At 50.6% G+C, this 15506-nt stretch overlaps 1 protein-coding gene across 1 annotated transcript in view; it reads right to left on the bottom strand.

Moving 5' to 3' along the window:
- Nucleotides 1-15506, bottom strand: part of LOC310798517 (histone-lysine N-methyltransferase 2C-like) — a gene marked incomplete at its 5' end in the record, with an annotated part of 164777 nt that overhangs the window by 122202 nt on the left and 27069 nt on the right. Inside the window, 6 exons of the mRNA XM_083661052.1 lie at nucleotides 2051-2438; nucleotides 6095-6285; nucleotides 10886-11575; nucleotides 11682-11877; nucleotides 11922-13067; nucleotides 14234-14397. Of these exons, the coding sequence (XP_083517178.1) occupies nucleotides 2051-2438; nucleotides 6095-6285; nucleotides 10886-11575; nucleotides 11682-11877; nucleotides 11922-13067; nucleotides 14234-14397 (2775 nt within the window). The remainder of the gene's footprint in view (nucleotides 1-2050; nucleotides 2439-6094; nucleotides 6286-10885; nucleotides 11576-11681; nucleotides 11878-11921; nucleotides 13068-14233; nucleotides 14398-15506) is intronic.

Raw genomic sequence — 15506 nt, 5'->3', positions numbered from 1 at the left:
ATAAGAATTGTTTATTTGTTTATTTGGATCCCCATTAGATGTAAGAATTGTTCTATGAATCTTAATTTTTAAACAAAGTTACAAAAACGTTTGTGTAAGCTGTCAATTGTTGTTTTTAGAAAAAAAAATCGGAATCGGCAAAAATCGGTATCGGCAAGTCAGACTATTCAAAAATCGGAAATCGGAATCGGCCAAGAAAATGGCAATCGGTGCATCCCTAGTTTAAACAGTCTTTGCTTCCTTTATCAAACCAACAGCAGCTAACTATAGCTGCATAATCAACACCTAGCCTTGGACCAAGACGTTCATTGCACTAAAATAACATAATGTAATACACACAACAGAATAAGCACACCAAAGACCAGTGGTATAAGGGAAAACAAGTAACAAGCATAGAACAATTATAATAAGCTGAAAATGCAAATGGTTCAAGTTACATTAAAAAGCCATAAGTGAATAATATGGACAAACAGATGACTAAATAAAGGGTTATCATTTAATGACAACAATAGCCAATGAGCTGCATTGAGCCTCTCTCATGAGAATACTTTGAATTTAATTCAACTTAATTGTAACCGGTCAGAGATTAATAGAGTCGTATCGAATACATTCTACATCGCTCTGCATTGAATTTTAATTGTGCCCCTAAAATTCTTCACGTGCTTTTTATGTGCAATTAGTATTATTAATAAATTTATATCGTGATATATATCGACATCGATCGATATAAGAAAACATATCGTGATAAAAAAAATTGCCATATCGCCCAGGCCTATTCTGAAGTATTACAGTGAGGGCCTAAATTCATTTTGCAATACGAGTGTGTTAATTTAAGCATAGGTATCAGTAAGTGGCACAGGATTCTCAAAGCCTGTGTTGAGGGTCATACGAACAAAAATGCACTCTTGAAGCTAAAAAAAAATCCAAAACCAAAAGTTAATTATTTACATTTTTACTCAATGTAGAACAGTAATTTCTTACACATGAGATTACTTTTAGCCTTTTAGTCATAACAATTATTGAAAGATATTCCATATTCCAGACTGAAATGTTATAACAGAAGTCAAGTATTGGCCAGAATGACATGAACATTTGGACACTTATTCAGCCAGTATCTTGCATGTTGCATTCATGTGCACTGTAAAAAAAAAAAAAAAAAAAAAAATTGCGATAACACGTGACTTTTGCGATGTGTTCATCGCGCATTTTCATATCGCGATGATGATGAAAATACGATAAATCGTGCAGCCCTACTAGCTAGCTATTATTAGCTTGTTGAAACCATAGCTACGTATTCAGATAGCTGCTACTAGCTTGTTAAAGCAAAGACTGTTGAAACCATAGCTACATGTTCAGGTAGCTGCTATTAGCTTGTTAAAGCTTAGCAAGTTGGCTGGTCTAGCTAATAGACAGCACAGCCAGATTGTCAATAACACATTTTAGCTATCTTGAATTCCATGCTGGGTAATGTTATCCCCAGAATCTGGTTTAATGTTTTTTTTAAGAAGAAGATAGCCAAAGATTCTGAGCACTAGCTAACGTTTGCGATGCTGCCACTAACTAGTGATTCTAACGCTAGCATTTATTAACTAGCCCGAAGTCTTGTCTGCTGCTGTTGGCTGTAGCTTTGTGTCCCGCGTATAAAACTATTGTCTGACACATTTGAATCCCATTTGTTTATGTGACTATGGCTTGTTAGCCAGCCACCTAGCTGCAGGCTACAGGCAGCACTATCTGAGGCTGACTAGCGTTATATGTCATTAAAATGCGGAAAAGTATAAGATTGTTGCATTTTCAATAACATGCGCCTCGCAAAGACGGGGGCTATCCGATCTGTCCGTTTAAGATGACAGTCAGATTTATTTCAACATGTGATTGAGGCCTGAAAGGGATCTGAGAATATCCAATCCCCTGTGCTTTTTCCCTGTTTACACATTCAGAATACATATCCGATCTGTGCCACATGTGAGCAAAAAAACAGGATTGGATCACTTGTACCAGGCAGTCTAAATGCGGCCTAAACGAATCGACCTTTGTCCTGTGGAGTTACCTTGGAGAGGGGCGGAGACTCGGGGCTCCTGCGGCGGGGCGAGGGCGGGGTGAGAGGGGGCGGGGTGAGGGGCGGCCGGGCGGGCGAGGTTTCGGGCGAGGCCTCGGTGGAGAACGGAGACTGTCTGAGCCGGAGCGCCAGGTCGTCCGCCGGTCGACACGAGAGGGGCGGAGCTCTGAGCGTCCGGCCACGCCCCCGCAGGGAAAGGGGGGAGCTGGGGGAGGATGGGGGGAGGAGGGAGGGGGGCGGGGACGAGCTCATCAGACGCATCACCTCCAGGTCCAATGAGGAGGGGTCCAGCTCCAACTCCCCTTCTGATTGGTCCTCCTCTCTCTCTTTTTCCTCCTCCTCCTCCTCCACTTCCTGGTCTCCCTCATTGGCCGTTGCTCTGAGGTTTCAGGAAGCGACACCTTCCGTAGGCTCCTCTTCCTCTGATCTCTGTGAAGGCTCAGCTTGTGATTGGTGGATATCTTTGGTGGTTGTCGTTGCCTCGGCAACAAGTTCAAAGGGGCTCTGCGATTGGCTATGGTCGCCCGTCGCCGCCATGCGACAGGACTCTAGCCCTGTATCTTCTTCTCCTGGATCGGTGGAGTGCTCTTCCTGGAGGCGGAGCTCCAGAGGAGTGGAGGGGGAAGGGGGGAGGAGGAGGGGGGAAGGGGCTAAGGCAGTCCTGTGAGGGGAGGAGGGGGGCGGCGCTTCTAGAGAACCAGCTCCAGAAGGAGGGGGGGAGCGGGGTAAGGCCGAGGGCTCCAGGCAGGGGAGGGGGCAGGACGCGGGACGAGACCGACAACCTGCGGTCAGGACCGACTCAGCACCTACACACACAGAGACAGACACACACACACGCATGCAAATACAGACACACACACACACACACACACACACACGTAGTCCATGATTTTAGGAATTAAATTGCAACACTGCAGCAGAACGGTAACTATAGTTAAGTTGGTAGTAAATAAGAAGAGACATCGTCACCTGGCAGCAAAGATCAGCCGATAGCAAATGGCAATTTCAATAGCATGCGGTTTACCATTAGATATCATTGGATTTGGGTTTGAGGTTTAGTTCCACTTTAACCCTAAGGCACCTGAAAAAGTCTTCTGAAAAACTTGACAAAATTGTCAACATTCACTAAAGCCTGTGTTGCAGATGGAACGACCGCACCGCGGATATATGCCTCAGCCAACAAGTGAGCAGTCAACATCCATGTCTGTCCAGACTTTGACGTTTGAGCCAAATGTGAATAAATTCCATCAAGGCGTTACTGAGATATGGCGTTACCGAGCTTTAAAATGGCGTTTGTGAGGTCACAGTGACCTTGAACTTTGACCACCAAAATCTAATCAGTTCATCCTTGAGTCCAACTGGACGTTTGAGCCAAATGTGATGAAGTTCAGTCAAGGTGTTCCTGTGATATCGCGTTAACGAGCTAGAAAATGGCGTTCGTGAGGTCACAGTGACCTTGAACTTTGACCACCAAAATGCTTGGCTATCGCCGGCGGAGGCATAAAAACCATTTGACAGCTAAAACATTTGGCTTTCATTAGAAATTATTGCCTTTGCCCTAATGTTCATTAACATAAAAACAAATCAATAAACAAACACATTTAAAAAAGACAGATGGTGCACCAGGTCTTAAAGGGATATAGCTGCATGAGGTCTTTATGGGTAACAGACCTTCTATTAGAAATGAAATGTTTCCACTCTGCGTCCTACCTGAAGGAGGCAGGTCTGAGTCATCCTCCACACCCTGCTCCTCTTCTCCCTCTCTGCTCTGGACAGTCTTCTCCTCTTGCTGATGATGTGGCTCCTCTGTCTGCTGTAGACCTTCTCTCTCCATCTCCACCTCTCTCTTCTCCTCCTGCTGATCATGTGGCTCCTCTGTCTGCTCTGTCTGCTGTAGACCTTCTCTCTCCATCTCCACCTCTCTCTTCTCCTCCTGCTGATCATGTGGCTCCTCTGTCTGCTCTGTCTGCTGTAGACCTTCTCTCTCCATCTCCACCTCTCTCTTCTCCTCCTGCTCCTCAGCCATGGTGACATCTGGAGGAAGACAACAGAGTGTCAACAAAGTCACCAAGCTAATTCAGCAGAAACAGAGATTTTACTGTGAATCCCAGCAAACACATTCAACACAATAAACATATACTGTCATTACAAATTCATGCTGAGGTCGGTACACCTCACGTCCTTTTAACTACTGGTTCCTTGCGTGTCCTGCGTCGCTCATTGCACATCCTACCCAGGTGCTTGAAATTAACACCCACCCAGTGTGGGTAAAGATTGACTGTGGCGGGTAAACATTGTAAACTCACTAGCCAATTTGGCTGGTGATGAATCACTGATGAACCAAGCTCTAAAAATGACTAGGGCTGACCCAAAAAAAAACGACGCTTCGAAGCTTCAATCGTTGCCATGGTAATCGACGGCGCTCAAATCAGCAATCGATGCTTGCGTTATTGTTTTTTTCTTTCCTCCTCTCCTCTTTCTTTCTCTCTCTCTCCATATGCACAGCCAGCTAACGTGAGGTGTAGCTTCGTGAGACAGTCTAGTTTTCTGGCTGGGGCGGGGGCCTTCGGGGCCAACACTGTTTTTAACGCGGGGAACTCACACCGGCATGCGCCGTGAGCACAAACAAACGCACCCCCAACAGCCAGTAGCCACACAGCCGGTCAGTCAGAGCGGGTCGGAGCCAATGGCAGAGCTTGCAGGGAGCGGAAAAAATTTGTTTTCGTGGCAAAAAATAATATCCGCACATCAGACTGAGAGCAGTTGGATGAAAATCTACCATCAGGACAAAAGAGGAGCTTTTTGTCAGGAGAAGCTTAGAAGAAAGTTGACTATGGGTCGTGGAGCTGAGACAGTGCTGAGCTGAGAGTGCTTTCAACTCTGTGAGTAGCCTACAACATGTTTGTTTGTTTGTTCCTCAGCGGGGAACGTGCACAACACTACCAGAGTTTTTATTTATTTTTTATGAATCCTCAGCAGTGGAGGCATTTGAGATCGAGGAGCGTAAAGGAAATCCTAAAATGGTCAGAGCCAGTCGGTCATCCAACTTGCATACAAGGTCGGAACCAATGGCAGTGCTTGCAGGGAGCAGAAAACAATGGCAGAGCTTGCAGGGAGCAGAAAAGGATTTTCTTCCGCTGCAGACGGGAGCGGAAATCTCTGGCGGAGCCCCTTGAGTTCTGTTTATTCAGGCATTCAAACGAGCCTGCCCCCAGAGGTTAGAGATTTTTTTTTTTATTATGTTCTTTTTTTTTACATTTTCGTTTGCAGCATTTCAGCTTTCTGCCCGATGAAGATGGAAACCCAAAGCATTTGGATGAGGCGGTGTGCCGCGTTTATGGCAAGAAAGTAAATTTCATGCGAGGAAACACGTCAAATCTCACATCACATCTGAGGACCACTCATCCCACGCTTTATGATGCAATGAAAGGCATCCACCTCGAAAGGGCCCGGCTCATGACTGCGCCAAATAGGAGTACTATCCGAGGCCTTTGCCAAAGTGAAGAAATGAATGAATGAATGAATGAATGAATGAAAGCTTTATTTCGGACTTAAAAAAAAAAAAAAAAATAGTAATATACACAAGTAGTATCAATGTTACACAATATATATATTTATAAGTGAAAAAGAAAAGAAAAGAAAACGAAAAAAAAAACGAAAAAAAAATAAACAATAATAATCAGAATACGTGACAGCAACGAGGTCCGAAAAGGAGTAGGATGAAGTACACTGTACTTATTTAGTCCTACCCCCAGTCCACAGTTCACATTCAGCCAAGACAGCAACAAGTGTAACCAAGTATGTTCTGTAATCCTATGTTGTCTGTTTTTCAATCATGAATGCATGATTGCCGAATGCGTAGATGGAATTCCGACCAATATTTTGGACATTTCTGAATCGATGGAGAATCGTGCACGTCCGCATCGCGATGCATCTTATAATGGATTATTTTTGACACCCCTACACCCATCCCTATTAACTGTACAGCTGCAACTTCAAATATTCAACCTGCAAATGTTGCATATAGTGTGTTACATCATGTTGATACTCACCCACAGCGGCTGTCGGATCCCTCTCTGCTGCTGTGTGCTGCTGGAGGCTCGGCATGGAGCGGCTACAGAGGAGGCTAGCAGGAACAGGGCCATGGCTGACATCTGTCTGCACAGGGCTAGCAGGACCAGGACTAGCATCTGACTGCACAGGTCTAGCAGGACCAGGACTAACATCTGTTTGCACAGGGCTAGCAGGACTAACATGTGTCTGCACAGGGCTAGCAGGACCAGGACTAACATCTGTTTGCACAGGGCTAGCAGGACTAACATCTGTCTGCACAGGGCTAGCAGGACCAGGACTAACATCTGTTTGCACAGGGCTAGCAGGACTAATATCTGTCTGCACAGGGCTAGCAGGACTAACATCTGTCTGCACAGGGCTAGCAGGACCTGGACTAACATCTGTTTGCACAGGGCTAGCAGGACTAACATCTGTTTGCACAGGGCTAGCAGGACTAATATCTGTCTGCACAGGGCTAGCAGGACTAATATCTGTCTGCACAGGGCTAGCAGGACCTGGACTAACATCTGTCTGCACATGGCTAGCAGGACCTGGAATAACATCTGTCTGTACGGGGCTAGCAGGACTAACATCTGTCTGCACAGGGCTAGCAGGACCAGGACTAACATCTGTTTGCACAGGGCTAGCAGGACGAACATGTGTCTGCACAGGGCTAGCAGGACTAACATCTGTCTGCACAGGGCTAGCAGGACCTGGACTAACATCTGTCTGCACAGGGCTAGCAGGACCTGGACTAACATCTGTCTGCACATGGCTAGCAGGACCTGGAATAACATCTGTCTGCACGGGGCTAGCAGGACTAACATCTGTCTGCACAGGGCTAGCAGGACTAACATCTGTCTGCACAGGGCTAGCAGGACCAGGACTAACATCTGTTTGCACAGGGCTAGCAGGACGAACATGTGTCTGCACAGGGCTAGCAGGACTAACATCTGTCTGCACAGGGCTAGCAGGACCTGGACTAACATCTGTCTGCACAGGGCTAGCAGGACCTGGAATAACATCGCTCTGCAGAGGGCTAGCAGGACCTGGACTAACATCTGTCCTCACAGGGCTAGCAGGACTAACATCTGTCTGCAGAGGGCTAGCAGGACCTGGACTAACATCTGTCTGCACAGGGCTAGCAGGACCTGGACTAACATCTGTCTGCACAGGGATAGCAGGATGAACATCTGTCTGCACAGGGCTAGCAGCACCTGGACTAACATCTTTCTGCACAAAGCTAGCAGGACTAACATCTGTCTGCACAAGGCTAGCAGGACTTGGACTAACATCTGTCTGCACAGGGCTAGCAGGATCTGGACTAACATCTGTCTGCACAGGGCTAGCGGGACCTGGACTAACATCTGTCTGCACAGGGCTAGCAGGACCTGGACTAACATCTGTTTGCACAGGGCTAGCAAGACTAACATCTGTCTGCACAGGGCTAGCAGGACTAACATCTGTCTGCACAGGGCTAGCAGGACCTGGACTAGCATCTGTCTGCACAGGGTTAGCAGGACCAGGGCTAGCAGGACTAACATCTGTCTGCACAGGGCTAGCAGGACCAGGACTAACATCTGTCTGCACAGGGCTAGTAGGACCTGGACTAGCATATGTCTGCACAGGGTTAGCAGGACCAGGGCTAGCAGGACTAATATCTGTCTGCACAGGGCTAGCAGGACCAGGACTAACATTTGCCTGCACAGCGCTAGCAGGACTAATATCTGTCTGCACAGGGCTAGCAGGACCAGGACTAACATCTGTCTGCACAGGGCTAGCAGGACCTGGACTAGCATCTGTCTGCACAGGGTTAGCAGGACCAGGGCTAGCAGGACTAATATCTGTCTGCACAGGGCTAGCAGGACCAGGACTAACATTTGCCTGCACAGCGCTAGCAGGACTAATATCTGTCTGCACAGGGCTAGCAGGACATGGACTAACATCTGTCTGCGCAGGGCTAGCAGGACCTGGACTAACATCTGTTTGCACAGGGCTAGCAAGACTAATATCCGTCTTCACAGGGCTAGCAGGACTAACATCTGTCTGCACAGGGCTAGCAGGACCTGGACTAGCATCTGTCTGCAAAGGGTTAGCAGGACCAGGGCTAGCAGGAGTAACATCTGTCTGCACAGGGCTAGCAGGACCAGGACTAACATCTGTCTGCACAGGGCTAGCAGGACTAATATCTGTCTGCACAGGGCTAGCAGGACATGGACTAACATCTGTCTGTGCAGGGCTAGCAGGACTAACATCTGTCTGCACAAGACTAGAAGGACCTGGACTAACATATGTCTTCACAGGGCAAGCAGGACCTGGACTAACATCTGTCTGCACGGGGCTAGCAGGACCTGGACTAACATCTGTTTGCACAGGGCTAGCAGGACCAGGACTAACATCTGTCTGCACAAGGCTAGCAGGACTGGGACTAACATCTGTCTGCACAAGGCTAGCAGGACTGGGACTAACATCTGTCTGCACAGGGCTAGCAGGACTAACATCTGTCTGCACAGGGCTAGCAGGACTAACATCTGTCTGCACAGGGCTAATAGAACCAGGGCTAACATCTGTCTGCACAGGGCTAGCAGGACCAGAAATAACATATGTCTGCACAGGGCTAGTAGAACCAGGGCTAACATCTGTCTGCACAGGGATAGCAGGACCAGGACTAACATCCTTCTGCACAGGGCTAACATCTGTCTGCACAGGGCTAGCAAGGCTAACATCTGTCTGCACAGGGCTACCAGGGCTAACATCTGTCTGCACAGGGCTAGCAGGAGCAGGACTACCATCTGTCTGCAGAGGCCTAGCAGGACCAGGACTAACATCTGTCTGCACAGGACTAGGAGGACCAGGGCTAACATCTGGCTGCACAGGGCTAGCAGGACCAGGGGCAGGGCTAGCAAAACAAGGACCAGGGCTAGCCTCAGACCGCACAGGGCTAGCAGGAGCACAACTAGCATGCACAGGGCTACTCTGGATATGGTCTGAATGAATAGGGCTACCTGGACTAGCTACTGGGCTAGCGTGCACAGAGTTAGCGTGATGAACATGGGAGGGGCTTGTCTGAGGAAGGCTAGCCTGAATGGAGCAGATATACGTTGAGAGAGTGTGTGTGGGGCTAGCAGGCATTTCACTAGTGTGGATAATGCTAGGCACCGTGCTACCCTGAGTGAGACTAGATAGGATAGGGCTAGCATGGCTAGGGCTAGCCTGAGTGGAAGTAGCATCAACGGGACGAGCTGAACTTTCATGGAAGGGACTTGCCAAGGCAGTGCTTTCCTGGGTTTCACTAAATGAGCCGAATAGGATTAGCCGAGGACTAGGCAGCATCTGGCTATCCTGGCTCAGACCGGCCTGGCTGGGGCTAACAGTAGAGGAGTCATCAGGCAGGGGACTGAGGGGCGTTAGGCTAGTGTGGCTAAGGCTGTCTGGAGGCTTCACTGGACTGGGCGGCACAGAGTTCTGGAACGTGGAACTAGCCAACGTTTCCCCAGCAGGACTCTGACTCGCCGAGGCGGGGCTCAGCTGTGCCTCAGTGAGGCCAGAATGGGTTTGGCTGACGGGAGCTGGGCTACGATCAGGGCTACGAGTTGGGCTACGAGAGGTTTCAGTGGCCAGAGCTGGACTATGTGTAGGGCTAATACAGGCTAAGCTAGCATGTGCAGGGCTGCTGTGTGTTATGCTAGCTAGGGAGGGCATTTGTGTTTTGATTCGACTAGATTGGGCAGGACTAAGAGTGGTGTGGATGTGAACAGGACTAGCATGACCAGCAGGACTAGACCTAGTAGGTGGACTGTGGATAATGCTAGCTTCATCATTATCATTAGCCTCCGTATGGACTGGACTAGCACAAGTGGGACTTGTATGAAATGGGTTAGCATGAGTGGAATGAACTTGAATGGGACTAACTTGTGTTTGGTGAGAATGAATTGGACTGTGTACAGCTACCTCCTTCTCCTCATCCTGAGTTGAGTTGGGGTGGATGGGGCTACACGGTAGCTGTGTGGGGCTACCTGGTAGATGTGAGGGACTAGCTGGGACTGGTGAGGGGCTAGCCTGAACAGGTAAAGGGCTCATATGGGCAGGGCTACTCACTATTGGCATTGGGCTAGCACAGGCTTGAAGAGAACCGTTATGAGTCGGGCTAGCAGGCATTTCACTGGCATGTGTGGGGCTAGTACTAGTCGGGGTAGCTTGGATATGTATGGGGCTAGCATTTGCTTCTATGCAGTGTGAGGGGCTGTCCTGACAAGGGTTTTGATGAATGGGGCTAGCTGGGGGGTGAATTCCCATTTTACTAGCATGAGTTGGGCTAGCTAGGCTAGTTTGTTCCACTGAAGTGCTAACGTCAACAAGGCTTTCTGGTGTGGGTGTGGCAGGGGGGCTAGCATGTACAGGGCCTAGCATTCCACTCTGAATGGCACTGTCCTGGTCCGGGAGTGGGCTAGCTGTGCAATGGCTAGCTGGGAGGGTTGTGGACAGATCAGACGTGTGGCTAAGACAGGTAGGGCTGTTCTCCAGTGTTTGGACGTCATGGCTAGGACTAAGCTGCATCGGGCTAAGCTCTATAGTACTACTGTCTGTGATGCATTGCTGTGTGGCTCTTAGCCGTATAGGGCTAGCAGGCTGAACAGGAAGCGGACGAAGCAGGGTAGGTCTACCAGGCCTTGTAGACCGGGCCTGGGCGGGGCTAGCAGGCTGGGACAGACTCCATTGTTTGTGCCCAAGTGGGGAGTGGCAGGGGCTACATGGAGCTGAACTGGGCCTCACAGAGGCGTGGCTTCTTGTGGTCTGGGGAGGCCTACGGTCGGCTGGAGAGAGGCCTCCCTTGTCCAGTGCAGAAATGTCCTGTGTAGGGCTAGCAGGCGGCTGAGCAGGGCTTTGCTGGTCCAGTGTAGGTTCAGGTGGAGGAGATGAGCAGGTGACTCCAGCAGGACTCTGTGAGGAGCTGAGCGGAGGCGGTGTGCTGCGGACAGGGGTAGGACTGAGCTGCGGCCCTGCAGGGGTGGAGGGGCCTGGCTCGGCCTGGGAGGGGCTGGGTGGCAGAGGGCTATGGGGAGACTGCGTGGGGGTACCAGGCATGGGGGCGCGCTGCATGAGGCTTTGCTGAAGGTCAGTAGGCCTAAGCGGGTCGTCTGAGAGGTTTGGGGCGGGGCTAGATGGGCTATGGGTGGGACTGTCTGAGAGGTTTGGGGCAGGGCTAGATGGGCTATGGGCGGGACTGTGTGGGGCGGGGCTAGATGGGCTATGGGTGGGACTGTCTGAGAGGTTTGGGGCGGGGCTAGATGGGCTATGGGTGGGACTGTCTGAGAGGTTTGGGGCGGGGCTAGATGGGCTATGGGTGGGACTGTCTGAGAGGTTTGGGGCGGGGCTAGATGGGCTATGGGTGGGACTGTGGCAGACCTGCAAGGGGTGATGCGTCTCCGGTATAGAGCTGCCTTGGCTGGAGGGGTGCAGAGCCTGTGATGAGGGGCCACGGGCAGCAGGGCTGTGGGGCATAGAGCTTTGTTGGAGCTCTGTACAACTGAGGGGAGAATGTGGAGGGCTCTGTGGTCGCTCTGTACACAAAACCTCTTGTGGTGTAGGACTTTGTGGTGTAGGACTTTGTGGTGTAGGACTTTGTGGTGTAGGACTTTGTGGTGTAGGACTTTGTGGTGTAGGACTTTGTGGTGTAGGACTTTGTGGTATAGGACTTTGTTGGAGCTGTGTAGGGCTTGGTGGCTGTGTGCTGACGGCCTGCTGCATAGAACTCCTTGCTGGCTCTGAACAGTGGAGTGGGACTGGGCTGTGAGGAGGACTAACAGACAGAGCCTCTGTGTGACTCCAGAGCAATTCATGTGGAAGGTGGAGGGGCGTGGCCTGTGTGGGACTGAGGGGCGCGGCCTGTGTTGGGCTGAGGGGGGCGGCCTGTGTGGGACTGAGGGGTGTGGCCTGTGTGGGACTGAGGGGTGTAGCCTGTGTTGGGCTGAGGGGTGTAGCCTGTGTGGGGCTGAGAGACGAGGCCTGTGTGGGGCTGAGGGGTGTGGCCTGTGTTGGGCTGAGGGGCGGGGACTGTGTGGGGCTGAGGGGTGTGGCCTGTGTTGGGCTGAGGGGCGGGGACTGTGTGGGACTGAGGGGTGTAGCCTGTGTTGGGCTGAGGGGCGGGGACTGTGTGGGACTGAGGGGCGGGGCCTGTGTTGGGCTGAGGGGCGGGGACTGTGTGGGACTGAGGGGTGTAGCCTGTGTTGGGCTGAGGGGCGGGGACTGTGTGGGGCTGAGGGGCGGGGCCTGTGTTATGCTGAGGGGCGGGGACTGTTTGGGGCTGAGGGGTGGGGCCTGTGTGGGGCTGAGGGGCGAGGCCTGTGTGGGGCTGAGGGGCGAGGCCTGTGTGGGGCTGAGGGGCGAGGCCTGTGTGGGGCTGAGGGGCGGGGCCTGTGTTGGGCTGAGGGGCGGGGACTGTTTGGGGCTGAGGGGTGGGGCCTGTGTGGGGCTGAGGGGCGAGGCCTGTGTGGGGCTGAGGGGCTTGGACTGTGTGGGGTTGAGGGGTGGGGCCTGTGTGGGGCTGAGGGGCGGGGCCTGTGTGGGGCTGAGGGGCGGGGACTGTGTGGGGCTGAGGGGTGGGGCCTGTGTGGGGCTGAGGGGCGAGGCCTGTGTGGGGCTGAGGGGCGGGGCCTGTGTGGGACTGAGGGGCGAGGCCTGTGTTATGCTGAGGGGCGGGGACTGTGTGGGACTGAGGGGTGTAGCCTGTGTTGGGCTGAGGGGCGGGGACTGTGTGGGGCTGAGGGGCAGGGCCTGTGTGGGGCTGAGGTGCATGGCCTGTGTGGGGCTGAGGGACAGGGCATGTGGGGGGCTGTGTGTGATTGGACAATGCTGCGTTGGCTCCTCCTCCTGAGGCCAGCAGGTGGAGCAGACATAGCCATCAGTCCCCGCCCCGCCCCCACCCACCTGGACAACACACGCCGCATGGACACTCCTGAAAAACACACACACACACACAGAGTGGTTAAACCAAGTGGCAAGCTCGGGCTTGGACAGATTCAGCCAACGCGAAAGTGGCACAAACTGCAGTTCCTCGAAAGGCCACTTGAGGCTGGCTCCAAAAGAGAGTCATTTCCCATTTACCCACATGTTAAAATGTCCTACTACTTTACGGCAGAAATAAACATGTTTACAGCCTCGTTCAAAAAATCAATTCATCGTTGATTCCAAGTGGATGTTTGTGCCAAATTTGAAGAAATTCCCTCAAGGCGTTCCTGAGGTATCGCATTAGTGAGCATGGAATGGATGGACGTGAGGGTCACAGTGACTTTGAACTTTGACCGTTGACCACAAAAATCAAATCAGTTAATCCTTGAGCCTAAGTGGTTTTCAAGCCAAATTTGAAGAAAAACTAGAAATCTCACACGCTGCGTGCGCTGGATTCCTAGGGTGGAGACTCTGGAGATGATGCAGTTATGGAAATCGCACACTCCGCGGACTCGCAGACGCCTCGAGCAATTCACAGTTGAGCAACTGTGTCCCTGTGCAAAATGTGCACCATCAGCTCATACTATACAGTTTCTCGAGTGACATCACTGATGACATCACAACTGCCTGAGTGACATCACAGTTGGGCAATTGTGCACCGGCACCGACTTTTGCCCAATTAGTAATAAGCACAGTTGCTCCAGTGACATCACTGATGACATCACAACTGCCTGAGTGACATCACGGTTGAGCAATTCACAGTTGAGCAACACACTGGCTTTCGTCACTTTTGTGACTGACAGACACCGCCCACCCACCCACTTAGCCAATTTTAACTAAAGAAGGCGTTCCTGAGATATTGCGTTAGTTCGTTCGTCCGTCCGAGCATGGAACAAGCATGGAACAAGCATGGAACAAGCATGGAACAAGCATGGAACGGACGGACGTGGGCGGTCTGTAGAGCAGCTGTAGTCAAACTCAACTACATCAGTTCATCAGTTTGAGCCGAAACAAACCAAATACAAACTAGCAGCTGGAGGATTAGAATCTCAGTCAGGTGTGGGTGGGTGTGTGTGTGTGTGTGTGTGTGTGTGTGTGTGTGTGTGTGTGTGTGTGTGTGTGTGTGTGTGTGTGTGATGTATTTGAATTTCTGACCCGAAATAAACTAAATACCTGTAGCAGCAGACACAGGTCAGGCAGTCCTGTGGTAAGGAGGGGTCAGGGGCGTGGCCACAGAGCAGGCAGGGCAGGGCGGGGTCACACGACTCGCACAGAGACGGGTGATTGGCCCACTGGCCTGATGACCTCACACCGCACCGGCTGCACACTCTGCAGTTCTGGACGAGACACATGGAGACCAAGAAATCAGATAGATAAGACCATGTTTTCAAAAATACCTACTATGTCCATGTGGACTAGGCCTAAATTAAATGTTGGCCTTGTTGGAAATGCTTGTCCTATCTACCATTGCCATGGTATGTGTGAAGATGCACGACGGAAATGTTCCTGAATGTAGCTGCATGTGTGAATCATTAGGCACGTGTACAGTACATGGAGCCTAATAATTAGATTGACATAGGTTTAAAAGCACAAAGAGAATAAAAATGCTCCCTATAAACATCTCAATCAAATGAAACAGGCCCAAACCGATTTAAATTTCCATCGGTTACAGAGGGGTAGTGTAGACCTTTTCATAAACCGATCAAAAGAAAAGTGTTATGTAATCGGTGAAACTGATGACTCTCTGGCTGCGTTCTTTCTGCCCATGATGGCGTCTGTCTTGATACAAAGGGCACTCCTGCCTGCTGCAGCAGGAGAGGAGAGGAGCTTTGATTTTTGTGTGTGGCCATTTTGTCTTTATTTGATAGGATAGTATGTGCTAGACAGAGAGGGGAGGAGCTTTATGATAGGATAGTATGTGCTAGACAGAGAGGGGAGGAGCTTTATGATAGGATAGTATGTGCTAGACAGAGAGGGGAGGAGCTTTATGATAGGATAGTATGTGCTAGACAGAGAGGGGAGGAGCTTTATGATAGGATAGTATGTGCTAGACAGAGAGGGGAGGAGCTTTATGATAGGATAGTATGTGCCAGAGCCGTATAATAGAAGAGTTCCGACATCTCCATTCACTCCAATGGACCAGTTTTTTTACTCTCAAGAGTTCCAGGAAGTAAGGTCCTGGATTAAGCAGCACTGTCGAGTTGCAGCATAATAGACAGTTTGTGTTGTACTCTGAAAGGGTTTTTTCCCCCTTGAATCAAATTGTACATTATCAGCTTTATTTTAGCATGCAAAAGTAGCGCGAGACCCATTCCTGGCTGTTCATTGGCTAATGAGTCTCGCATTTTGGTCCTCCGCTGACGCCACTCTCTCTCTAGAGGACACTAGTATGTGCTAGACAGAGAGGGGAGGAGCTTTATGATAGGATAGTATGTGCTAGACAGAG

Source organism: Poromitra crassiceps, assembly GCF_964638095.1.
Source record: "Poromitra crassiceps genome assembly, chromosome: 2".
Classification (NCBI taxonomy): domain Eukaryota; kingdom Metazoa; phylum Chordata; class Actinopteri; order Beryciformes; family Melamphaidae; genus Poromitra; species Poromitra crassiceps.
Note: the sequence above shows the minus strand (reverse complement) of the source record. Positions and strands in the feature narration are given on the sequence as shown.